General features: G+C 35.2%; 3 protein-coding genes and 1 pseudogene across 4 annotated transcripts; all 4 read left to right on the forward strand.

The window, feature by feature from the left end:
- Positions 1-2,160: 2,160 nt before the first annotated feature.
- Positions 2,161-5,495, forward strand: LOC110820322 (glutamate dehydrogenase 2). The gene is made up of 8 exons (XM_022049773.2): positions 2,161-2,330; positions 2,478-2,591; positions 3,331-3,627; positions 3,725-3,841; positions 3,949-4,199; positions 4,559-4,634; positions 4,712-4,798; positions 5,100-5,495. The coding sequence occupies exons 1-8, from the start codon at positions 2,223-2,225 to the stop codon at positions 5,283-5,285; spliced, it is 1,236 nt and encodes a 411-aa protein (XP_021905465.1). The 5' UTR covers positions 2,161-2,222; the 3' UTR covers positions 5,286-5,495.
- A 138-nt stretch (positions 5,496-5,633) lies between these two features.
- Positions 5,634-7,911, forward strand: LOC110820323 (light-harvesting complex-like protein 3 isotype 1, chloroplastic). Its single transcript, XM_022049774.2, has 3 exons — positions 5,634-6,113; positions 6,880-7,017; positions 7,131-7,911. Exons 1-3 carry the CDS (start codon positions 5,789-5,791, stop codon positions 7,400-7,402), a joined length of 735 nt encoding a protein of 244 aa, XP_021905466.1. The 5' UTR covers positions 5,634-5,788; the 3' UTR covers positions 7,403-7,911.
- Positions 7,912-8,814: 903 nt separating this feature from the next.
- Positions 8,815-24,398, forward strand: LOC110820321 (Mitochondrial import inner membrane translocase subunit Tim17/Tim22/Tim23 family protein). Its single transcript, XM_022049772.2, has 8 exons — positions 8,815-9,312; positions 9,987-10,126; positions 10,302-10,401; positions 10,490-10,588; positions 21,294-21,638; positions 23,021-23,113; positions 23,200-23,406; positions 23,830-24,398. Exons 1-8 carry the CDS (start codon positions 8,968-8,970, stop codon positions 24,091-24,093), a joined length of 1,593 nt encoding a protein of 530 aa, XP_021905464.2. The 5' UTR covers positions 8,815-8,967; the 3' UTR covers positions 24,094-24,398.
- Positions 24,399-24,525: 127 nt separating this feature from the next.
- Positions 24,526-27,308, forward strand: LOC110820527 (uncharacterized; annotated as a pseudogene). Its single transcript, XR_015816518.1, has 2 exons — positions 24,526-25,780; positions 26,408-27,308. The product of XR_015816518.1 is annotated as an uncharacterized LOC110820527 (transcript).
- The last annotated feature ends 568 nt before the right edge of the window (positions 27,309-27,876 follow it).

Consider the following 27,876-nt stretch of genomic DNA (forward strand, 5'->3'; position numbering starts at 1 on the left):
TTGATGATGATTATATGCGGTGAGGTAGAGAGGAAAATCTCTTAGCACAAGAAGACAACGTAGAAATGATAAAAACCAGAAGGTTGGTAGTTCTGGTTCATATAATATATACAATATATATGCAGATTCTGCAGCACAAGAGTTCTGATTCTTTGGATCCGAGATAGCAGCAAGATCAGCTCTTTCTCTTGCTCCTTTACCCACCTTTTAGTCGATCTAAATTAAGCCTAAATGTAAACGTTAAACCAGAAGTTCTGGTATTCTAATTACCAGGTATTTAGATATTTTCTAATAATTAAATATTACGAGTATTCAATTCTTACAGTGTTTAGATTAGTAACTTTTTAGTAATTTGATAATGGAATAACACTAACAATTGCAATCTTTAATTAAGTACTTATTTGGATAAAAAAAAAATAAAACTATTGCCGTAATTAATAGGAAAATATGCAACTTCTGTCCCTGTGACCAAAATTATATATGTATGTACATAACATTTATAGCTCACAAATTATAAACGTGAAAAACATTGTGTGTTTTTGCAATACGTCTTTTACAAAATGAATAATAACGATATTATAATAAAGTAATTCCAACTTAGACCACCTTTAATACACGTTCCTAATAAAACTTATCAAGAAATTAGTTACCAATTATAATACGCAACACTTGTATGTATCTTAAAAGGGGTTATGAGAATGTTTTATGATCTAACTTAGAAAATGATCTTGTATCATGATTATTAAATAAATTAATAATTTTTTTTTTTTTTACTTCTGACTCATGCGTTGGCACTCAAAGGAAGATACCTAGTTTAATGCTCTCTCTCTCTCTCTCTCTATATATATATATATATATGTTGTATATATTGAGAAAAACATTAAGGCCACGATAGGATTGGGATTAGAGCTATTTGGTTTAGGGAAAAATATGATTACCTAAATAAAGATGGTTAATTACAGGTGATATAAACATTAGCCGTGGGGGATATTTGAAAAGACACCCCAAAAAAGACTTTGTTGTAATTATAAGAATTATTTAATTAAAGGAGTGGAAGAATCGTTTTTAGTAAATCTAATATTTTGCTTTAATGTCTTATTAGAATTCTTCATTCGTCACCCATCACATTTCTATAAAGTCAATGTACATCTTTAAAGATGATATGAAAAATACCTACAAACTAACGTTAGTTGTATGAATTGACAGCTTATATCAATTTATAAATCACATAAATTTCGTTCAGTTTGTGCCCCTAAAACTACCAACATTTAACTTGAATTTGAAACGAAATTCACTTGAAATTCATTTTCTCTTTTGATTTATGTGTATTAAATTTGTATTTCTATTAAGTCGAAATTTAAACTAAATCCAACGTATGTAATTACATCTAGCTTTTCTGTTATATAACGTTTTGGACAAAAGTTGAAAAATTCAAGTTGTACACTTTTATAAATAATTAATAAATATATTTTTGTGGATGGAAAGAAGTTAAGCTGTACAGGTGGCGAAAAATCGATAAAATCCAAACTTGCGAGAGGAGATTACGTCATAAATAAATAAACAAAATTGGCCTTACCAAAAAATAAATAATAAAAATTTGTGGATTTTTTTCCCAAAAATAAATAAACCAAAACTTGCTTCCTCCTCCACTTAAGGAAACTCCACGTCATATCAAGGTGGACGCGGCGACGCGGATAACATCTACAGGCGCTGTCGAGGCACCACGTCACTGCCAGCCAAGTTTAGGTTCACCCGCCAAAGATGTTTGAAAGTGTACGCTCTCTGCCACGTGGCATCTCATAATAATAAATTACTTTAACCGTGTCGTGTATGTAAAGGTCTTGTTTGGTTCGGATGAATTGTTCAAAACTTAGTTGTAATGAACGGTCAAGATCATTCCTAATTTTCTGCATTTACCAACTAATACGGTTGACTTCCCCTTCGGCTGCTCTCTTTCCTCCCCCATTAAATGAAATTACTTAAAAAAAGTTTTTAAAATATTTATATTAAAATATTCCTTTTTAATTTTCTAAAATAAATAAATAAAATAATCGTCTTCTCCCATGCGTTAAAAAGCGATATTATCCACGTCAGCGCCCACCTTTTCAAAGCCATGGCCTTCGGCTCTTCCCTCTACTATATATACACAGCTTCCCCCATCTTCTCCCTCTCATCTCCTTTTCATACTCACTCATCTTCTGCGTTAAGATTCGTAGTCAGCCATGAATGCTCTCGCCGCAACTAACCGCAATTTCCGCCAGGCAGCTCGTATTCTCGGCTTGGACTCCAAACTAGAACGGAGTCTTTTGATCCCCTTTAGAGAGATCAAGGTTTTGAATGTTTAATCCTCACTCCTCTGCTTAATTTCAATTTCATTGCTGATTGATTGTTCCTGCTTTCGTTTCTTGTTCTCTGTTATGATACGATCTTGTCCGATTATATTGATGCTAGTGTTTGATTGACCGTGAAATGAACAGGTGGAGTGCACGATCCCGAAGGACGATGGAAGTCTGGTGTCGTATGTTGGATTTAGAGTCCAACATGACAATGCACGTGGACCGATGAAGGGAGGAATTAGATATCATCCTGAGGTGATCGGATTTTTCAGCTTCATTTTTTTTTCACTGTGATGCCTTTTCATCTGTTTGTGATTCTGTCGGTGGTTTCTGATTTGGTTTTTTTGGGATTTGAATTTTTAGATCTTTGGTACTTTTCTTGTTTGTTATATTCACATAATTCATTTGTTAAGTGCTTTTGGATTTGGAACCGTTATGCTCGAAGGGACAGCTTGGAGTTCAAAAATCAGTGAAATTCTTTCAGATTTGCTAGATGATTGATGGGTTAGCTAGTTTTTTTTTTTTTTTTTTTTTTTTATAAAAAAAATTCTTTTTTAAGCTTTTCCAACGATCAAAGTAGTGCTTGCTCAAGATAAGCCGTAAATAAATATATATATATATATATATATATATACACATATGGAAGTCAAATTCTGTCTTTTCACGAATATAGATCGACGAAGGACTACAAATTGGGGAACTTTAAAATTTTCTTGCGGAGATATCTTGTTTGTAGTCAACACCGACATTCATTTTTACTAAGGAAAAGCCTACCTTTTTACCGTAATTATTAATGAAGATGAACTTGTTTTCATTTTTCTGAATATTAAATGGAAAATCCACGTCATAAATCCTTCTTTGTTCGATGAACCATAATCCTGCCCCTATCATTCATAATTTCCTATTTGCTGTCAGATTTCTGTCAGTGGATAAACAACTAGCTTTTACATGGTCTGGGTTTTATATTGATATGTTCTGTAATGTTTTTTAAAAGGTTGATCCAGATGAAGTAAATGCCCTGGCCCAATTAATGACCTGGAAGACAGCTGTAGCAGACATTCCATATGGTGGAGCAAAGGGCGGCATTGGATGCACCCCAAGGGAATTGAGTACGAGTGAATTGGAACGTCTCACTCGTGTCTTTACGCAGAAGATCCATGATCTGATAGGAATTCACACAGATGTTCCTGCTCCAGATATGGGCACTAATGCCCAAACTATGGCATGGATTTTGGATGAATATTCCAAATTTCATGGCCATTCCCCTGCTGTGGTTACCGGAAAGCCTATTGTAAATATTAAGACTCGATCTTCAATCAAATTAAATAAGTGTTTAAGAAGTTTAGAGTTTAACTTTTTTCATCTGTCTCTCAAATTTATGGCATTAGGATCTTGGTGGTTCACTGGGTAGGGAAGCTGCAACTGGGCGTGGCGTGGTTTTTGCAACAGAAGCTCTTCTTGCTGAACATGGGAAGTCGATTAAGGGATTGACGTTCGTTATTCAGGTTGATAGATGCCAAAAATTGATTCTATGTCATTATGAGAAACTTTAATGACTTTATTATTGGGATGTATAATTTTATTGATATTCTCTCATTGATGAACGTTTCAGGGTTTCGGGAATGTGGGGTCTTGGGTAGCAAGACTTATTAATGAGAGAGGTGGTAAGGTTATTGCTGTGAGTGACATCACTGGTGCAGTTAAGAACCCTAATGGAATTGATGTACCAGCACTTATACAGCATAAAGAAGCAACCAATAGTTTGAAAGATTTTGCTGGTGGGGATGCATTGGATCCCAATGAGCTGCTTGTACATGAATGTGATGTTCTCTTCCCATGTGCCTTAGGTGGAGTTCTTAACAGGTTTGGCCTTTTCTTTTTCCAGTCAACTAGTTCCTTGCTCCTTAAGCAGAAATGGAATTGTCTAACAACATAATTTTGTTTTATAATAGCATACAGAAGTGAGCTATTTGTCGATGATTGCTTTTTGCTGCAGACACCAATTTATTTTCCATATAAAGATGAATGGACAAACATAAAATGATTTACATTTTAACGAACCAACTTAGTCAAGTAATTCAACTTTTAAGCTGGCTTTTATGTGATGAACCGGTGTCATTACCTAGTTGAAAATTGATCTCTTGAACCTAATTTCAAATCAGTCACGTGTTTCTCGTGCTTCCCTCTCTGATTCAATTAAATCTCCAATTTGCTCTTTGAAGGGACAACGCTGCAGATGTGAAAGCCAAGTTCATTATAGAGGCAGCGAACCATCCTACTGATCCAGAAGCAGATGAGGTAACATCACACACTTAGGTTTTTGGGATTCCACATATACCAACTTCAAATTTAACACAAGGTTTACTCTATTGCAGATTCTGTCAAAGAAAGGGGTCGTAATACTTCCGGATATATATGCAAATGCGGGAGGAGTGACTGTCAGCTATTTTGAGTGGGTTCAGGTAATGGAACTAATGAAATAAGATTGTTAGAATGGAATCACTAGAAAACTAGAGTGATGCATGCAAAAATATTAGCTGTTGGAAAATTTTTTCTGTAATGTTTGAATATTATTAGATTTCTAATGGTAAACTTGTAATTTCATAAAAACCGGTATCTGTTCTGTATTTGGCCATTTTACATTGATTTGTCTATGAAAAGATACACGTACTTTGCTGGAAGCTGAGATAAAAACTGGCAAATTGAAATGAGGCTGATTGGATGCAACTGTTGTAACAAGTTACCTGTTGATCAATTTTGCAGAACATTCAAGGTTTTATGTGGGATGAGGAGAAGGTCAACAAAGAGCTTCAGATATACATGACTAAAGCTTTCCATAACATCAAGAGCATGTGTCAATCACACCAATGCAATCTCCGGATGGGCGCCTTCACTCTTGGAGTAAACCGAGTTGCTCGTGCTACTGTTTTAAGAGGGTGGGAAGCATAAACTGCTTTCTTCAATTGTGTTCCCCTTTATCAGTGACTGGTTTGTAGGAGCAGTTTTAAGAGACATCTTAGAATATTTCTTTTTTTTTTTTTTAAATAGACATCCTAGGATCTTTTACTTTTAGATTTTGCAGTCATATTGATTTTTATGTAGTATTTTAATGAGGGAAATTTTTAAGTTTATAGAATCATCTTTATCAGTTTCACTTGATGATCGTATCTATGAAAATGTCGGTAATTGCTTAACTGATACAGATGGGTGATATTCCTTTTCCACAACGCTACAAACTTATAATGGTTTAAAACATTTCAGAAAATAAGGGATTGTAAAAAAAACAAGCAGATAAGATGAAGAAAAAAGTTGCCCATAACCATACTGACAAAACATGTGAGAATACAGTTTTGCTTATTTGTAAGGTATGGGCGTTTTATCTTGCTCCATATCCCTTAAAATTAAGTCAGGAAAACTATGAATAGCATAAAGGACTGCCTCTAGGAGCAACAATGGCTTCCATTTCCATTTCAGCCTCACTGCAAACAGCTTGCAGCAGTTCACATCATATTAACACCAAGAAACAACAGCCTAGAGGAAGACTAAGCCGCTCTGTGGCAACAAAGCAGGTCACAAATGTCGAAGGCCAAAAAGACATCTTGAAGTCTCCATTACAGTTTGATACTTCGAATGATGGAGATAATGTCTTGAAGCAGAGGTTGGAAACAGAATATCCTGCTCCAAAGTTCAGCGATGAATGCTGGAAGAAAGGCACATGGGATTTAAATATGTTCGTTAAGAATGGAAAGATGGATTGGAATTCATTGATTGTTGCAGGTTAATAATCCCTCGTCAGCGTGAATTATTTAACTTTAGTGATGCTTTAGTTTTACTTGTGAAATTGGAAATTAAGGCCCTGTTTAATTGTGGATAACTATTTTGATTTTCACTTTCTAAATTCTTATATACTAGCACACAAAATATAGTAATGAGTTTGAAAATAGTAAAATCATGTTTCTCAGATCATACTATCTTATCTCTCACTCCCAAATCAAGCTTTTTCATTTTCCTTTTCTTCATTAACTAAGAAAAACATAGAAGAATTCAAAGATTGAAACTCAATAGTTTTCTACAACTAAACATGGCCTGAACTTTTTGCTACGTATTTCAGGGCATTCATAATCATAAATAAAAAACTGTGACCTCTTAAGATCTCAGCGATGGAGAACTTTCTTGATCTACATCTGTGCAATATAGGATTGGGATTTGGGCAGACAGTCCAAAATTTCACCAAACAAAATTCATAACCATCCGGTTTGTTTTGTGTAGAAATCTGACTTATCATAAAAGTTCAATTCCTATATAAATATGTATTTGTAGGAATTCGATTTCTTGTAAAAATTCAATGTCTATACAAATTGTAATCTGACTTCTATGATTAAAAGATATTTTCTTTTTATATGACTGATTTATATTTAGTTTTCTATTAAAATTTTTTCTTATATATATATATTCAAATATTGTAATTTAAATATTATAAATAAAAGTTCAATAAAAAAAAAATTATTTATAAATTTTTATTTTGTATATGTTGGTTTTGTAGAAGCAAGGAGGAGGAAGTTTCTTGAACTGTACCCAGAAACAGCTACCAATCAAGAACCAGTGCTGTTCAGGAGCTCTGTCATACCATGGTGGGCATGGCTCACCAGATCATATCTACCGGAAGCTGAGCTGCTCAATGGTTAAAACAAAAAACTTCAAAAAGAAAACCTCTCTTTGCTCAAGTCAACAACTTCATATTATAGCCTACTTCTGAACACGTTCAAGTGTTAAAAAGACATGAACTTTTTGCAGGTCGAGCTGCAATGGTGGGATTCTTCATGGCGTATGTTGTGGACGCATTGACAAGGCTGGATGTGGTTGGCCAAACTGGCAATTTCATATGCAAAGCAGGTGTATTTGTGACTGTCATCTGCATAGTACTTTTCAGACAGAGAGAAGACTTTGAAAACCTGAGAAAGCTTGCTGATGAGGCCACTGATTATGACAAGCAGTGGCAAGCTTCCTGGCAGACTCAAGACGAAATAAGCACCGCTGATTCTGAGGAAACTGGAAACAAAATGTAGTGATTTTTCCTGTTTCTCACGAACCCAATGTAACTTTTGGCAATATGAGATTGTATTATTGTTGTAGATACAGCTGCAAAAGCCTGAACCTGGTATTAAACCCAGAACTTGTTGGGTCCATTTCTGGTTTGCTTTAAGCATAGATGAAAGGTAATCAAAGCATATCAAATTGGTATCTCCGATTGAATTTGAACCAGTGAATCCAATCACATCAAGCACGATACCGAGATAAATTCATCCATCTGCTTCGGCAGCCTATACGATGTGAGTTTTTCATCAGTTTGGGGCAATGCACTAACCCCAATCTCGTGGATTTGCAGGGGCATATCGAGGGCGAATACATGAGATTTGCATAAATTTAGAGTTAGGCCATGAGGTTTTACTTACAAATCCTCCGATTCCTGGAATAGTTTGCTTTTTTACCATATCAGATGGTGTCAATATGGTTGATTGCTTTATGGTAATGATTGTCTAACTTAAGAAGGTTAATACAAAGGAGATTTGATTCACGCACCTTGCATTTCTTTTTGTAAATCTTTTCAATGTTAAATTATATAAAAAATTGAACTTGAAGTAATTAAAAAAATATATTTATGAGTTTATTAATTATTACAAATTAACGATATTGCTACTATACGTTTAAAAAAATAGATTAACTAAATAATTGACGTGCAAGAAAAATAAACTATATGAAATTATACCCAATTCAACCAATTGCCTTTACTTTCATAAAAGAGCTAAATTTTGGATGCTATTTTTTTTTTTATTTTTTAAATTGAATATCTAAAATTCTTGGTTTAACCAATACATATTTGTATTTAATATATGGGGAATTGTAGGAAAAGAACTTTAACTAAAACCTAATTTGTTAAGTGTTTTAAACACTAAGTAACAATATCATTTAGCATAATCCCAATTTTTGATTGATTTTTATTTTTATTTATTTATTAAGTGCTGATTACACATTTCTAAAAACCCACTATTACTCGCCAATATCAAATTAGGTTTCTTTTTTTTTTTGTAATTAAAATATTTATCAAAAGAAGAAAAGTGATTTATATGATTAAAAAATAATTGCGCGAATCATGGCATAAAATTATTATTTTTCAACAAGTTCAAAAAATAAAATAAAAAAATATATATGGGTTTCGGGTCCTAAATTTATTTATGTATATTTCTCGGGTTCACCGAGACGGAACGGTTGTATTCACGCGCGCCGAAATAAGCAAATGGATGGTTTTTGTGCCGTTACGTCACCGCCCAACTCAGTCCCGACGACCTATCCAATCATCCTTTCTTCATCTGAAAGGCTAAAAAACAATATCACTACTTGCCACTTGGACTGTACTTTATTTATTACGTAATAATTACTTTTACTATTTAACTTTAATTTAAAAAAAAAAATAAAGAAAAAAAATCCCTCCCTCCTCCTCTCTCTCTCCCTCCCTTTCTCTGCGTCGTTCTTCCCATTTCCTTCTTCTTCACGTCGTCTCTCTCGCAGATGCTAGACCCCTTGTATTCTTCTCTTCATGACTGCTCCAACATAAGCTAACCTCGGAAGCAAAATGCGATCCTCTCTCTCCAGGGGCCACCACGATGCCTCCTCGCCGCCGCCGCCGCCGCACCAGCAGAATCCCCAGGATAGCTCTGAAGCGGAGCGCCGTTTGCGGGAGGCTGAGGAGAGGCTTCGTGAAGCCATAGAAGAGCTGCAGCGCCGTCAACGCACGGCGGCGCGCGGTCCTCACTCGCAGCTCTGTGACCATCCTGACGTCTCTTGCGTAGCAAACGCCATCGGGAATCTCTGTCAGAGTTTCCTTCTTTCCTACGGTGTCAGGGTCGGAATTGGGATTCTTCTTCGTGCTTTCAAGCTCGCCCGAGGACAGTCTTATTCTTCGCTCCTCGATCTCAAGGTGAGTAACTGGTAGGTTTTGGTGGGAATTTCGAAAAGAAATGGTGGTTGTGCTTTCTTTTGGGTGGAGTAGGGGTGAGGTAGATTGCTACAGGACCTGCATTCCTCTAGCTTCATTGGTGAAGATTTGGCAGTTCCGAAATTGATAGGCTCATTCTGGTTGTTTTGTTTTATTTGGAGGATGTTTGGTTGCAGTTTTGGAGATGTGGTTACTGGTATGGGTTAGGGAAATTGATGCTATTTAATGGAGGCAATTCGTCAGTGCCAACTTTGACATGAAATGACATATATTAGTGCGTCTTTTGATTAGACGGCGAAAATAGTATGTTGATATAAGTTGATGATAATTTCTGTGGCTGTATATCACGGTTCTTTGTTTTATTCTGTTTCTTCATTGGACTGATATCGATAGGTTAGAAAGATATTTGGATCCAATTAGAATTTGGAGATTATAACTGCTGCCCTGATTTATAGTCATGGAATTATTTGGGCTGTTTGATAAGTTGATGCTCGTAAAACCTACCATAGGCCAACAATTCCTGGATAATATTTTCAAAGAATTTTGCATACCTTTCCAACTCCCCTCTGAAACTGTTTGGCATGTGTACCCAGAAGCTTTTTAAACGCAGGATTATCTCTATGCATGCTTTATAAACACCTGTGTATTGTTTGCAGCAACTTGTTTCAGAGAAAGATTTGATAGTGAGAGAAGAAGCATGCCGTATTGGCTTGCTTTTTGGTGGATTCACTGGGTCTTATCATGCTCTCAGATGTTTTTTGAGGAAGTGGAGAAAGAAAGAGACACCACTGAATGCGTAAGTTTGCTACTGTAGGCAAAAACCTGTCGTTCTGTGGCATTTAATTTTTGATTTATCATCCCTTTCTCTTTTTCTGTTTTATCTGAGAGAATGCTTGAAATGCTTTTAAGCTCTTGATCATGATAGAGCCTATTCGTTATTTATGACTCTGTTTAAGGGGGTGATGGAGCAGAATTTTAGCAGGTTCAGTTGCAGGCTTGTCTGTTTTGGCTTTAGATGACTCCAACAGGAGGCGCACACTTGCTCTATACCTCTTAGCTAGGTTAGCTCAGGTATCTTATGCATTCATACTCTGCTATTTTTCTATAGGCATCCAGATATTTGGGTTTTTGTCTGACACGATGTTTAATCTACTTCCAGTGCGCTTATAATTCAGCAAAGTATAACAACAAATTTCACCTTTGGGGAAGCCACTGGAGACATGGGGATTCATTGCTCTTTGCTTTTGCATGCGCCCAGGTAATTTAAAGCTCAAGCTGAGTTGTTAAATGTTATGCTTAAGCAAACTCTTGGGCTCTTGCTTCTGTAGAAATTTCAAAGGAGATATGAACTAAGATGGTAGTAAAAGGATTTGGAAAGTCATTTTGCCTTACTTTAAACTCCTGGTTCTGCTATATTGTCGTCCTAATGCAACTTTGGATGATTTTTCTTCGCCCCCTTGGCTTATTGCTATTTTACCATTTTGCATGTGATTTTTGCTTCTGGATATCCTTTCCTCTCAATAAACAAATGTTCTTATTGATGCAGCACACTTTTCTTGTTCGATTCTAAGTGTTATTCCTACTTCAATTCTAAGTGTTTTTATTTTATTATTTTTGGTTTTTTCTAGTTCAAGTCCGAAATTTATTTTAGTTTCTAGTTCCTTACTATTTCCTATTTCTAATTAGATTCTTTGTTTCTTAGAATTTCCTATTTTTGATTGGGTTCTTCTTACAAACCTTATAAAAGGACTTATTTGTAACAGTTTTAGATATAACTTGATACAATTCAACGTTTTCCTTTAAAATTTTAGCCTATCATGTGATTAATCTTAGTACTCTACCTTTGATCTTTTCAAACAAACCATCCGCTGCACAAAATTGGTATTAGAGCAGGTATTAGAGCAAGGATTTTCACCTTAATCTGATGACCAAGGATGGTTCTAGTGAACAAAGGTTCAAAAATATCGAGTAGAGATTTAATGGAATTGATGAAACTCTTTGGCATATAACGTAGATGTTAGTTGCGTTGTCTACCCAAGATAGATGATGCAAACTTGAACAACAACGACCATATCTGCTATGATGAATGACACAACTCTAATGACTTTGATTTCAACAATAGTGAGACAGAAGATGGCCGCAAACAGGTTCTCGTGAAACCCTAGGAAAACAGATCATGCGGATCTTCCTCCTGGGGCACTATTGTACGTTGACCCAATTAGGAGTGATTGATGGATAGCCTCCAACAATGACGTGATTGTTGCTGGTCGCAAAATCAGTTGGAAACCGACACAACCTAACATCATTGCAGAAATCGTGAACCAAATTGTGTCTTCCGCGATTGGCGAGATCCACCTCCTCTACGGGGTTACTAGTGATGACAACAGGGCAAACAGGGGCAATTTGAGGTGGATGGTCACCGGTGAGTCCCCTCAGCAGCTGGCAACGGTGTTTCTAGACCTAGACAAGATTTTCCAGAAGCGGGTTTTTGAATTTTGCCCGAAATTTTGAAAATCCATATGGGCATTTCCTACCTTTACGTGACAGAGACAGTCTACGATATCAACAACCTCAAAACCTCTGTCAAAGACAGTCGTGGGGTTTGGACTACTCATTGGGTGAAGACGATGATTTTCGTTTCAAGTATCAAGCTAATGAACAACATCTAATAACTATGAATTTAAGATGAAGATGGATTTTGTCCAACTTCAATGAATGGTTAAATATTGAAGATTTTATCGATTGCATTCATACGGTTGAAAATTTCTTTGGTTATTTGAATATTGCAGAGGAAAATCAAGTAAAAGCTCGTGGCATATAAACTGAAAGGTTATGCCTTTGCTTGGTGGGAACAACTTCAATTTAATCGTCAACACCAAAGAAAACAATGTGTTCGTACCTTGCCCAAGATGAAATGGTTATTTCAAAGGCAATTTTTAACTCCAGACTATGAGCAATTTTTATACCAACAATATCAAAGTTGTAGGCAACCTACTTGTATTGTGAACGAATACACGAAGAACTTTTATTGTTTAAATGCTCGTGTTAATTTATAAGAGACAGGATTAATTCATTGCTTGCTATATTGGAGGCTTAAAGCTTGTGATTCAAGATCATTTTGCTCTTCAAGGTGTTTGGACCATGTCAAATGCAGTTGATTTGAAAACAAAGGTGGAAAATTAGATTAATAAGTGTTTGGCGTGTCCTCATGACAGGTTTAGACGACCAAGTCAAGAAAAATTTTCCGGCTCAAGGGGTTCAGTAGCTTCTGGCAGCAGTTATTGCACTATGAAAGATGTCTTTTCAGACCAGGGTTCGACACAAACTCGAGGCAAAACTTCTTTCACCATGTGTCCCACTAGCCGAGGTAGAAATCAACAGCAACAACGAATCAATAATGATCCTAATGCACGGCCTAATCTTGGGAAATCCTTCTGTTACAACCAACCAAGTCATCTCTCGAACAATTGCCCAAATAGGCGAGCTGTTAACTTTGCTGAAGAAGGCGGTGGTACAGAAGAACAAATGTTCGAAGAAGGTATTTAAAATGGGTGCTGAAAATAAAGAGGGAAATGTTGGGGAAGAAGTGACATGCATTATTCAACAAATATTACTTGTTCCGAAAAAGGCAGATAATTCTCAATGACACAAAATATTCTGAACCACGTATACTATTCAGAATGAAGTGTGTAATGTGATTATTGACAGTGGGAGTAGTGAGAATGTGTTTTCTAAATTTTTGGTGAAAGCTTTAAACTTGGCAATCAAGAAACATCCATCTCTGTACAAGATAGCGTGGATTAAGAAAGGACCAAAAGTTCGAGTGGTGAAAATTTGCGAAGTTTTTTTTTGTCGATAGGGAAATACTATAAGGATGAAATTGCTGTTACGTGGTAGATACAGACACCTGTCATATTCTCTTAAGAAGACCATGACAATATCTTTTTAATGTTACCTATAAAGGATGAGATAATACTTTTATCATTTGGTGGCATGATAGTAAGATCATTTTAGTACTGTAATCTCCATCAAGGGATGGTAAAATTTGCGAAGTTTTTTGTTTTCGATAGGGAAATACTATAAGGAAGAAATTGCTGTTACGTGGTAGATACAGACACCTGTCATATTCTCTTAAGAAGACCATGACAATATGTTTTTAATGTTACCTATAAAGGCTGAGATAATATAATACTTTTATCATTTGGTGGCATGATAGTAAGATCATTTTAGTACTGCAATCTCCATCAAGGGATGGTAAATTTTGCGAAGTTTTTTTTTGTCGATAGGGAAATACTATAAGGATGAAATTGCTGTTACGTGGTAGATAGAGACACCTGTCATATTCTCTTAAGAAGACCATGACAATATGTTTTTGATGTTACCTATAAAGGCTGAGATAATACTTTTATCATTTGGTGGCATGATAGTAAGATCATTTTAGTACTGCAATCTCCATCAAGGGATGGTAAAATTTGCGAAGTTTTTTTTTTGTCGATAGGGAAATACTATAAGGATGAAATTATTGTTATGTGGTAGTTACAGACACCTGTCATATTCTCTTAAGAAGACCATGACAATATGTTTTTGATGTTACCTATAAAGGCTGAGATAATACTTTTATCATTTGGTAGCATGATAGTAAGATCATTTTAGTACTGCAATCTCCATCAAGGGATGGTAAAATTTGCGAAGTTTTTTTTTGTCGATAGGGAAATACTATAAGGATGAAATTGCTGTTACGTGGTAGATACAGACACCTGTCATATTCTCTTAAGAAGACCATGACAATATGTTTTTGATGTTACCTATAAAGGCTGAGATAATACTTTTATTATTTGGTGGCATGATGGTAAGATCATTTTAGTACTGCAATCTCCATCAAGGGATGGTAAAATTTGCGAAGTTTTTTTTTTGTCGATAGGGAAATACTATAAGGATGAAATTGCTGTTACGTGATAAATACAGACACCTGTCATATTCTCTTAAGAAGACCATGACAATATGTTTTTGATGTTACCTATAAAGGCTGAGATAATACTTTTATCATTTGGTGGCATGATAGTAAGATCATTTTAGTACTGCAATCTCCATCAAGGGATGGTAAAATTTGCGAAGTTTTTTTTTGTCGATAGGGAAATATTATAAAGATGAAATTGCTGTTACGTGGTAGATACAGACACCTGTCATATTCTCTTAAGAAGACCATGACAATATGTTTTTGATGTTACCTATAAAGACTGAGATAATACTTTTATCATTTGGTGGCATGATAGTAAGATCATTTTAGTACTGCAATCTCCATCAAGGGATGGTAAAATTTGCGAAGTTTTTTTTTGTCGATAGGGAAATACTATAAGGATGAAATTGCTGTTACGTGGTAGATACAGACACCTGTCATATTCTCTTAAGAAGACCATGACAATATGTTTTTGATGTTACCTATAAAGGCTGAGATAATACTTTTATCATTTGGTAGCATGATAGTAAGATCATTTTAGTACTGCAATCTCCATCAAGGGATGGTAAAATTTGCGAAGTTTTTTTTTTGTCGATAGGGAAATACTATAAGGATGAAATTGCTGTTACGTGGTAGATAGAGACACCTGTCATATTCTCTTAAGAAGACCATGACAATATGTTTTTGATGTTACCTATAAAGGCTGAGATAATACTTTTATCATTTGGTGGCATGATAGTAAGATCATTTTAGTACTACAATCTCCATCAAGGGATGGTAAAATTTGCGAAGTTTTTTTTTGTCGATAGGGAAATACTATAAGGATGAAATTGCTGTTACGTGGTAGATACAGACACCTGTCATATTCTCTTAAGAAGACCATGACAATATGTTTTTGATGTTATCTATAAAGGCTGAGATAATACTTTTATCATTTGGTGGCATGATAGTAAGATCATTTTAGTACTGCAATCTCCATCAAGGGATGGTAAAATTTGCGAAGTTTTTTTTTTGTCGATAGGGAAATACTATAAGGATGAAATTGCTGTTACGTGGTAGATAGAGACACCTGTCATATTCTCTTAAGAAGACCATGACAATATGTTTTTGATGTTACCTATAAAAGCTGAGATAATACTTTTATCATTTGGTGGCATGTAGTAAGATCATTTTAGTACTGCAATCTCCATCAAGAGATGGTAAAATTTGCGAAGTTTTTTTTTGTCGATAGGGAAATACTATAAGGATGAAATTGCTGTTACGTGGTAGATAGAGACACCTGTCATATTCTCTTAAGAAGACCATGACAATATGTTTTTGATGTTACCTATAAAGGCTGAGATAATACTTTTATCATTTGGTGGCATGATAGTAAGATCATTTTAGTACTGCAATCTCCATCAAGGGATGGTAAAATTTGCGAAGTTTTTTTTTGTCGATAGGGAAATACTATAAGGATGAAATTGCTGTTACGTGGTAGATAGAGACACCTGTCATATTCTCTTAAGAAGACCATGACAATATGTTTTTGATGTTACCTTTAAAGGCTGAGATGATACTTTTATCATTTGGTGGCATGTAGTAAGATCATTTTAGTACTGCAATCTCCATCAAGGGATGGTAAAATTTGCGAAATTTTTTTTTGTCGATAGGGAAATACTATAAGGATGAAATTGCTGTTACGTGGTAGATACAGACACCTGTCATATTCTCTTAAGAAGACCATGACAATATGTTTTTGATGTTACCTTTAAAGGCTGAGATGATACTTTTATCATTTGGTGGCATGTAGTAAGATCATTTTAGTACTGCAATCTCCATCAAGGGATGGTAAAATTTGCGAAGTTTTTTTTTTGTCGATAGGGAAATACTATAAGGATAAAATTGCTGTTACGTGGTAGATACAGACACCTGTCATATTTTCTTAAGAAGACCATGACAATATGTTTTTGATGTTACCTATAAAGGCTGAGATAATACTTTTATCATTTGGTAGCATGATAGTAAGATCATTTTAGTACTGCAATCTCCATCAAGGGATGGTAAAATTTGCGAAGTTTTTTTTTGTCGATAGGGAAATATTATAAGAATGAAATTGCTGTTACGTGGTGGATACAGACACCTGTCATATTCTCTTAAGAAGACCATGACAATATGTTTTTGATGTTACCTATAAAGGCTGAGATAATACTTTTATCATTTGGTGGCATGATAGTAAGATTATTTTAGTACTGCAATCTCCATCAAGGGATGGTAAAATTTGCGAAGTATTTTTTTTTCGATAGGGAAATACTATAAGGATGAAATTGCTGTTACGTGGTAGATACAGACACCTGTCATATTCTCTTAAGAAGACCATGACAATATGTTTTTGATGTTACCTATAAAGGCTGAGATAATACTTTTATCATTTGGTGGCATGATAGTAAGATCATTTTAGTACTGCAATCTCCATCAAGGGATGGTAATCCTGCCACAAAAGAGGATAGCTCATTTTTCACTACTATTGTAGGTTTGGAGTTCTTTGAGCAGGTCAAGGAGCCAAATTTTGTGGTAGCATTAGTTTTCAATAGTCAACCAGACACAATGGAAGAAATTCCAATCAGAGTCTAGGAATTAATTTTTGATTTTGGTGATTTATCTTCTAGCAAGTTAACCTAATGAATTGCCTCCTACCAGATACCTGGAGCAAGCTTACCTCATTCACCACACTATGTATGTGTTACCTGGAGCAAGCTTCCTTTGTTTGGTTGCTCATTGAAGTTTTCTTCTGATTCCTGATCAGTTTGTCTGTGAACTCAAACACTGCAACCAGTAGTTTCTGCCATCCTCTCCCCTCCGCTCCATTTGGTAAGAAAATTCTCTTCAACTAACGGTCTCAATGTACCGTCAGAGCCAAATACTCCCCCTGACTATTCTTTTCAAACGAAAACCACAGCTCGTAGTTTTTCTTCACTAGATGCTTTGCCCAAACTCCTGGCTTTCTTCTCCACCAAAACTCATCAAGTGCGTCAAGAAGCCACGCGTATTCATATTTGTCTAGATAGATCGATCGATAGAAACCTCGTCCGTTTTCGCTAATTTGTAGACAATCCACTTTCCTTCCTTCACAAACCAAATCAAATGATTTGCTTTCAATGGCTATAAATCTTCGATCGTAAGATTTCATTGGGAATCCTTTGGTTTGGTCGGCCGTAGGACGAGACGAACAGAAAGTTAGAGAGAAATTTTAGAGAGAAAGAATATCAATGAAAGGCTTCTGTCTTTTAAGCATGAAGAATTGTAGAGATAATTAAATGAGTGTCAGAAGTCTTTGACATGGTTGTCTGATTTGAAGCAAATGAAGAAGAAAAGATGAAGAAGAAAAGGAGAAGAAGAAGAAGAGAAGACCGAAGTCCAGAAGAGAAATAGATAGTTAATTTTATTACTTTTTCTGTTCCTTACAAGCCATGAAAGCAAGCCCTTTATAGGCTTTAAAGCAATAAAGTAAGCAATATCAGCGGCCGGAATCAAGCGACCATTAAGCGCGCAGCAGCCGCCGCAGGATGAGATGGTGGCTGCGAAAAAAGAGATGATTAGGGTTAATTACCCCTAACCCTAAATGTTACATAAAAGATTAATTTACCATTCTCTTTTGTTATTTCTCTTTTTTACCATTAATAACCTGACAGTGAGTTGCTAGATAACTTCATGAAGGTATGAATCCCTGTGCTGTTTCTATATTATTAACTCCTAAGAAAGATGATACTTAGCAAATGTGTGTAGACAATTGTATCATCAACAAAATAAAGATCAAGTATCACATCCCTATTCTATGCCTTAATGATACATTTGACAGGTTAGAAAGTGTTTTTAGTATTCACTAAACTTGATTTAAGAAGTGAATATCACTAGATCCGTATTCATCCTAGCGATAAGTAAAACGTGGATTTCAAGAGCAAACATGGCCTCTATGAATGACTAGTAATGTCGTTTGGGGTTATCTAACTCGCTGAGTACATTTATGTGGCTCATGAATAAGGTTTTTTGCTCATTTATTAGCAAAATTGTCATGGTTTGTTTCGATGATATCCTTACTTATAATAAAGATGCGGATGAGCATTTGGAGCATATCAGGGAAGTCCTTACTGCCTTTCGGGCTAATAAATTGCATATGAATCTTAAGAAGAGCTTTATGACTGATCATCTCTCGTTGCTTGGATTTATTGTGGGAAAAGATGGTATTCAGGTGGATGAGGGCAAGTGAAGGCCATTCAAGAATAGCCAGCCCCTAAAACAGTGAGAGATGTGCAAAGTTTCCATGGCTTGGCTACCTTTTATAGACTTTTTATTATAGGTTTTAGCACTACCATGACAGCTATCACCGATTGTTTGGAAAAATGCCAGTTTCAGTAGGTAAAGGCTCAAGAAGACGATTTGCTTTGATCAAGCAAAGTTGTGTAATGGACCTGTATTGGCACTTTCAAGTTTTGAGAAGGTGTTTCAAGTTGATTGTGATGCATCAGAATTGGAAATTGGAGCTATTTTGTCTCAAGAAGGCCACCCAGTGGAATACTTCAGTGAAAAGATTAGCGAATTCCGTCAAAAGTGGACAACCTACGAACTTGAGTTTTATGCAATAGTTCGAGCTCTAAAGCATTTGGAACACTATTTGATCCAACGAGAGTTTGTTTTGTTCATGGATCATTATGTTTTAAAGTTCATTAAATCTTAGACAACAGTGAATAGGATGCATGCTGGTTGGGTTACTTTCTTGCAGAAATTTACTTCTGTTATTAGGCATAAGTCTGGTCAACAGAATAAAATAGCTGTTCAAGTTGATTGTGATGCATCAGAATTGGAAATTGGAGCTATTTTGTCTCAAGAAGGCCACCCAGTGGAATACTTCAGTGAAAAGATTAGCGAATTCCGTCAAAAGTGGACAACCTACGAACTTGAGTTTTATGCAATAGTTCGAGCTCTAAAGCATTTGGAACACTATTTGATCCAACGAGAGTTTGTTTTGTTCATGGATCATTATGTTTTAAAGTTCATTAAATCTTAGACAACAGTGAATAGGATGCATGCTGGTTGGGTTACTTTCTTGCAGAAATTTACTTCTGTTATTAGGCATAAGTCTGGTCAACAGAATAAAATAGCTGATGCATAAAGCCGACGACCTTCTTCACTAGCTACAGTTAGTACTTAGATCGTGGGTTTCAATTATTTGAAGGATATTGAAGATTTTGATAACATCTGGGCGTGATGCAATAATGGAGAGTTTGTTGTTGATTTCATGATTCAAGATGGATTTTTATTCAAAGTTATGCTGTTATGTATTCCTCACTTTTCTTTGTGTGAACATTTAGTTTAGGAATTGCATGTCAGAGGCTTAGGAGGGGATGCGTGCACAGGTGAAACAATTAATTAGGTAGAAGAAAGATTCTAGTGGCCTCAACTTAAAAGGGATGTAGGGCATTACGTTTAATGTTGTCCTATCTATCAATAGGCCATAGGACAAGCTCAAAATATTGGTCTTTATATGCCTCTACCTGTTTCTAAGAGAATATGGCAAGATTTGACTATAGATTTTGTTCTTGACTTGCTACAGACTCAACGAGGTGTTGATTCAGTATTTGTCATAGTTCATCGTTTCTCAAAACTAGTTCACTTGTAAGAAAATTTCAGATGCTTCTTATGTGGACTTGTTCTTCTGGAAAATTATTTGTTTGCTTGGTGTTCCCCATTCCATTACTTCTGAACAAGATGCGAAATTTCTAAGTCATTTTTGTTGGACTTTGTGTTGAGATTATTTAACATTTCTTTGAAGTATAGTAGTACTAGTCATCTGTAGACTGATGGACAAATTGAAGTGGGTAATACCGAGAACTCCTTTTGAAGTTGTCTACATACACCAATGCTCCAAAATATACAGTTGATTTGAGTCATCTTCATCTCTCTACTGATGTCATTCCTAGTGTAGAGAAACTAGCAGAGCGTGTACAACAGATCACCAAGAAATCAGAATTTGGAAGATGCAAATTTACATTATAAGACAGCTGCCGATCGACATAGACATCTTAAGATATTCAAAGAAGGTGATTTAGTGATTCTTCATCTTTGTAAACATCATTTTCCAGTAGGTTCTTACAATAAGCTGAAGGACAAAAATATTCGTCCCTTTTGGATTCTTCAATCTTCTTGCCTATATAAATATCTCCAATACTTTCGATATTGCTGATATTTTTAAGTGCTATTTTCCTGATGAGTTTGTAAACCATAAAACTCGGGAATGAGTTTTCTTCAAAAGGAGGGGATTGATGCAGCTAACTTTTTCGCAGTTCGATTCAAAGTGTTATTCCTAATTCAATTCTAAGTGTTATTATTTTATTATTTTGGTCCTTTCTAGTTCAAGTTTAAGATTTGTTTTAGTTTTCTAGTTTTCTTAGGATTTTCTCTTTCTATTTAAATTCTTAGTTTCTTAGGATTTTTATTTCTAGTCAAGTTCTTGTTATAAACAGTATAAAAAGACTCATTTATAACAGTTTTAGATATAATTTAATAGAATTCAACGATATTATTTAGAGCTTTTGTTGTGAGTAATCTAAGTACTCTACGTTTGATCTTTTGTTTTAATAGAATTCAACGATATTATTTAGAGCTTTTGTTGTGAGTAATCTAAGTACTCTACGTTTGATCTTTTCAAACAAAACTACGTTGTACCACTTATCAGCTGTGCTATATGATTATGTTAGTGAGTAGTGATTGAGAAATATGCATATATTTCGCACTTACGTGATTTGATAGAAAGATACTTTCTCATTCAAATAAATAAAAATCAAAATTATAAGGAAAATATCTAAATGTTCAGATCCTGGACAAAACAAATGCAAAACACCCTAAAAGATTTAAGAACAAAGTTTCTTTATTCACTTTGGTATTTTTCCATATTGCCGCACCTTACCAAACAATAGAACTTTATCATTTACATCTTTTTTTTCTATTTTATGGATTGAACTTATTTCAGGTTATGTACGCCTTCATAATGCACCCTGAGAGTTTACCAAAATCATATCAAGATTTTATTCAGAAGACTGGCCCAGTTGCGCAGCCTGTCTACAGGGCTGTAAGGGATAGCTGCAGACGTGGCCCGATTGATGTTGCATCTATTTCAGCTTATTTGAGAAGTAGAAATTGTAATAACGTGAAGTTGGAAGAGTTCCCCTCTATTGTTCCATGTTCTGTTATTCATCCAGATACACATTCGTGTCTTGCTCACAATGCAAATGCAGCATCAGCTACATTCCGGAAAACATTTCCACTATATTTCTCGTTAACATTTGTCCCATTCGTTGTTTTGCGCCTACAGAAGGTACATATTTTGCTAGAGTTACATCCTTTCTTTTTTATGATTCTGTCCTAAGATCATTTCTTTTGTTGCTTTGACATAATGGTTGAAATTTCTTCAGGCCTTTGCATTATGCTCTAGACAATATATTATGCATTTTAGGGATAGTCTAAACTCAAGATATGGAATTTTTTGTTTTTCAGTGACGTCATAATGACAGTCACGCACTTAACAATCTCTTTTTGGCTGCGTTACAAAATTTGATGTCGATTGAGTAGGGGAGTTGATAGGATAAAGGAGGATATTGATGGTATGTCAAGGACTTAATTTATCGTCTCAAGTAGTTGACTAAGTGGATGAATTTAATAGTGCGTATCTAAGAGAATTACTATAATACCCTTGGGTTAAAATAATTAAAACATTAATATACTTGATATCATAGTCTTAAGATGTATTAATATAATAATTAAAAAGCATGTTTTTACTTTAATAATTATAAAAAGTAATATAAGATGTTTAACATTATTAATTTAATAAAAATTAAAGAAAAATGAAAAGATTCATGCCTGTCGTAGTGCTGTGGTTGATGCTGGCTGGCAGAGATTACCACTGTCAATGTGTGTCTACCATGCCTAGTGGCAGCTGTCAGTGGTCTGTTGCAGTTTGCAGCCCCTGGTGATCATTGGCTGTCAATAGTGGTCCTTGTGATTAATAGGTGAATTTGGCAGTAGTTGATGGCAACTGGAGGTGGTTCATGTTGATCAACAAGGTCAGTGGTCTTCAATGTAAATCAACTGCTGATAGTGGTCAGCAGTGGCTGATGGTGGTCGGTAGCAGCTAAGTGGCTGCTGCTGGAAGAGTGATGGTTAGTATACATGAGAAAAGAGGATATTTAGATGAATTTTTATACTATTCTAGTGAGTGGCTAATACTATTTCCTATCAAATTGAGTCCGAAGCAATAAATAGAGTTAGATACCCTTAGCCGCTTATCCTTTTGATAATTTAAATGGAGCCTTATGAGACTGCTGCAGATTTACTCCTGCTTTTTTCTTACATGATGCAGATCGAAATGGTTAATGTGTTAGTTTGAATTTGTTATCCATTTGATAAATATTATTTTACAATTGGTAGGACTCATCATTTTATTTTCCCATATTTTTTTGCCCATTTCATCATCTCAACTTTATTCTGGTAAAAATGATTTTTTCTTATAAACTTTTCAAATAATCACCGAAAAGTTCGGTTTTGTTATGCAGAATTTCAGTTAAGGCTTTTATTTATGTTTGTCTTACCAAGTGATTCTGTTCTGGCCTTGGCTAGCTATGATAAAAAATTATGTTTGATTCTAGTATGGACCTTCTACAAGTTTTATTTATGTTCATGGAATATGATGTTTCATGTTAGTTCATGGAGTCCCCCATTCATACCTCCTGGCTTGCTGTTAAGGGTGCAGTTCGATCTACGGCTTTTTTGTCCGCATTTGTTGGGATATTTCAGGTAGCTGTTTGCTTAATCTGTTATTCACGTCCTTTTTGTCAGAAAGTTAGCATGAATATATTGTTAACTTTATTTTTGTGATGAAGGGGGTCATATGCATGCACAGAAAAGTTGCATCAAAGGACCACAAGCTGGTGTATTGGTTTGCAGGTGGACTGTCTGCTCTTTCCGTGGTATTGGAGAAGAAATCTAGGCGTGCGGAGCTTGCTCTATATGTTCTTCCACGAGCAGGAGATTCATTATGGTACATTTTAGTGAATCGCCATCTGCTACCTAATATTAAGAATGCAGAGGTATTACATATTCGTAACAGTGAATCACCATTTCCACATTTATGTTCTACTACTTAAAACTGTGTCTTTTTGTTGTCTGATGTTATTTTTACTTATTTTCCTTGGGAATTCACTAATATCTTCTAAAACTTAAGAACAAGTATGTCAAGCTTAAATCAAGTAGTTATACATCTCATTTATTAAACTCTCTAGCTAAACTTTCAACAATATATATTGTTATTTAGGTGTCTATTGTGTGTGAGATAGAGAGAGAAGAGTAATCTTTTGGGAACTTTCCTTCTGGGCTTGGGAGGTGGGAAATATAATTGCCTTAGATAAGATGATGGTTTTGTTTATTCAATCATGATGCTACAAGATGTTTCTAATTAGCTGAATTGGTCAATTTTGTTGAACACATGATTGCATGCTTCCAAATGTTTGCAGGTAGCTCTGTTTTGTGCATGCATGGGAGGAATTATGTACTACCTAGAATATGAGCCCCAGACAATGGCTCCATTCCTCAGGGGTCTTATCCGTCGATTCCTTGCCAGTAGAATTAGTAATCCAGCTCCTTCATCAAATCGGAGTACTTCATACACGTATTTGCAAACTCTTGATGCCATTAAGAAGCCGAAATTGCCGGAGAGCCAAGAGACCGAAGCTTCAGCCTCTGAGAAATATAACCTGGAATCAATACCAGGGCTTTAAGCACTCTTTTTATTAAGGTGCCACGGAATTACTGCTCAATCATTCTTTCCAAATTGATTTGTGTATGTTTATTTTCTGGCAGGTGAATTCTGCTAAATGTTTACAGTAATATCTGTTGCTCCTTCTGAGTTTTTGAAAGATAAGGGAGCTTAATTGAAATCATTGCCCAACTGGGCATTTAGTACTCAAGTCAACATAATCTGATTAGAACAGATTTTTTCTGATAGAGAAATTAAGTGTGAATTTGTAATTTTGATAACATTTCTGAATTTGTCCCAATATAACCTGAAATTCATATAGTATCAGATTGGTGGGTCAAGATTTTCAAGAGGGTTTACAATTTTATCGGACGCTCTGGAAGCATTTCACTCTGAGAGTTTGAAGAATTGGAGCACATCTGAATTGACTTTCTTCTTGAGCTTTTAGGCTAATTTCAAACAGAAATAATTATGCAAATGCTTGGTTAGCTCTTTACTAGTTAATAAATTCTTCTCAGCTATACATGACTGCCAATCAACTGTATTGAATTCAAATTATTAGCTTTGAAACAGCAGAGTCAAGTCTTTGGATTGGGATAAGTTTATTTAAGCTTAGTGTTCGTACCTAAACTATAAAAATTAACTTGTGTAATAATTACACCTTTGTATCATATTATATTTTATTAATAGTTTGACAAAAAGCTAAATCAACAAGCAAAATTATATGTTAAAATTTTTATCAAACTGTTAACACGTACTCGGTGAAACAAAAAAGTTCCTTGCATACTGTTCAAACACAGAAATGAAAAATTATTTTAATTAGTGGGTTCGCACTAAAATAACAAAAAAAAAAAAAGAATTACTCAGCTAATCAATTTTATATGATGAGATTTTTATTAAATTATTAATAAAAAAATGTGATAATAAATCAGCATATACTAGTTATGTAAAATAATTTCTTTGAAAATTTTAAGAACCAAATAGATTAAGTCCAGATGATTCATTCTCGCCTGATTACTCCTTTTATTTCTTTTGATTAAGCTTGCTTGATTACGTTAAACTGCAGTTTATGTGCACACCATCTACTACCAATCCAAAACAAGTCTCAACAGAAAGACAGATTTGCATTGCACAACATGAACCTAAGATTGTTTGAGGCCGCTCAAACTGGAAACATCAGCTACTTCCACCAATTGTTAGCAGAGAATCCTCTAATCCTCCATAACACTTCCCTATTCTCTACTTACAATCCACTGCATATCACTTCATCAACCGAGCACGTTGACTTTGTTAAGGAGATTCTGAGGTTAAAACCTGAATTTTCCCAAGAACTTAATCAAGGTGGATTTAGTCCCATGCACATAGCTGCTGCAAATGGGCATGTAGAGATTGTAAAGGAGCTTATGAAAGTTGACAAGAAACTTTACCGGGTGGAGGGCAGAGAAAAGAAAACACCTCTTCATTACTCAGCTATTAAAGGAAAGGTTGATGTGATCAGTGAAATTGTTTTTTGTGATGCTGATTGTTTAGAAGATTTGGGTGTTCAAAGAGAGAATGCATTGCATCTTGCTGTCATGAATAACCAGTTTCAAGCCACAAGGGTGTTAGTGGATTTGGCAAGGGAGTTGAAGAAGGAACATGTCTTGAACATGAGAGATGAATAGGGCAATACAGTTCTGCACCTTGCTTCCTGGAAAAAACAACACCAGGTGAAGTTATAAACTCTGCTAGTCTGCAGGTTTGCTTTCTTAGATATGTATCTGGTAGTGGAAGATTTCAAATAAAGCATTTTGGTTTTCATTTTTTTAATCTCCAGGCAATATCTATGACTAGAATCATATTTTTTGGGGGGCCTTTTGGGTTCTAGGTATAATTTTTTTATTGAATTTTATAATAAGCAGCAGATTTTAATATGCTGGCAATGCTAGAACTACATAAATTGAGGGTAACAATAAACCAAAGTAAGCCATGTTTGAAACAAATTGGAAACTGTAAGAAATTTATTTGTGAATACATATTTCAATCAAGAAGTTGATGAAAATTTTACTTTTGAGATCTGTAAGAATTATTTTCCCAGTAAACTAACTTGCAGCTTTTTCCTGACGTAATGTTTGTTTATCTGTGATAAATGAAGGTTTGGTTCCTCTACAAATTCACACTATTACATGCTTTGTTACGTAATCTGGGTCTGTTTTGATTGTTGACTGAGCCTGTGCTTGTGAAAAACCATTGACATCAGAGACTGGTTTGACCTTAAATGAAATTTTGATGAGGTCTGTTATCTTTCTCTTTGAAGTGGTTAAAGAAAAGCTGAAGGGAAATTTTGATTCTTGCAGATAATAGAATTGTTGATTGGAAAAGGAACCACTAACTCTCAAGTTTTGGAAGTAAATGCCATTAACAAGACTCATCTCACTGCCCTGGATTTACTAATGATTTTCCCAAGTGAAGCCGGTGACAGGGAAATTGAGGAGATCCTCAGGGGGGCTGGAGCTCTAAGAGCAAAAGACATTGCTGTCTCTGCCAACCCTTCCTTCGAATCCAGCGATTCTGCTGCAAAAACACCTGCAGCACCCCGGCGGAGTCAATCCAGATTAAAGGATACACTTGAGTACTTCAAGTTCAAAAAAGGCAGAGACTCGCCAAGCGAAGCCCGTAGTACACTGTTGGTTATAGCCATTTTAGTAGCAACTGCAACCTTCCAAGCAGGGCTCAGTCCTCCAGGAGGTGTTTGGCAAGATCACAATCTTCCTGGCAGAAACAGTAGCACCAGCGTTGACAGAGAACACTTTGCAGGGTGGTCTATTATGGGCACATCCAGTGGAGTTACATTTATCCTCTTTCTTCTCTTCAACTCATTTGGGTTTTCGGTATCTCTCTTCATGATCAAATCTTCACCAGAGATTTCTCTTTGCAGTTTGAGCTTCAAATCTGCATGGTTGCTATGTTTTTCACATACAACACGGCAGTGTCGGTCATTGCGCCTGAAAGCGTAAGGCTCTACATCATTATATTCACCTCTATCTTTTCAGCAATTACACCGCTTCTGACCAAGTGGCTTAAAGCACTGACCATGGAACTTGCTGAAGTGGTAAAAGTTGTAACTGATATGTTTTGGAAAGTGATCCCATGGAATTGCAGACGGAGGGAAAGTAGAGTCGGGAATTGGATTCCCTATGTTTTTTTCACTCTATAAATTCTGAATACTACCAAGGATCTCAGCGATTACAGGCAAAAGATTGCTTTTAAGTCTGAAGTCACTTTTATAGGAACTTATCCAGTGAATTGCTCTATCAGGATGTTAAACTGATAACAAAACATATATTTGTTAGGAATATAAGTGTTATACCAACGATTCAATTATTCGTGTAATGTATTAAATACATTATTATTTGACAATTTAGTTTAATATATGACAATAATATTTTATTATCATATCGTTTAATTTATGTGATAAAATTCTTAATTGAATTTGTAATTTTACATCAAGATAGAGATCTTGATAATGAGAGTAAAATATTTTATAATTTAATTTAAAATATTTTTAGTCGTTAGATCATCAAAATGAGACATTAATGATCCGGTAAAACTAATATATATGTGATAATCTCTATAAAATAAAGATTAGTTGATCTCATTAATTAAATCATATATATAGGTGATGTATATAGAGATATGATCATTAAACTAACCCAATTGAGAATCTTTAATGGTTAATATTATCTTAAACTGTCAATAAAGTATTCTCTTATTTTGATAAAATGTAAGAATTTACTTAGATTTAAGATCATCATGGTAATTGATA

The sequence above is a fragment of the Carica papaya genome, chromosome 9, assembly GCF_054855325.1.
Source record: "Carica papaya isolate Zhongbai chromosome 9, ASM5485532v1, whole genome shotgun sequence".
NCBI classification, from domain to species: Eukaryota; Viridiplantae; Streptophyta; class Magnoliopsida; order Brassicales; family Caricaceae; genus Carica; species Carica papaya.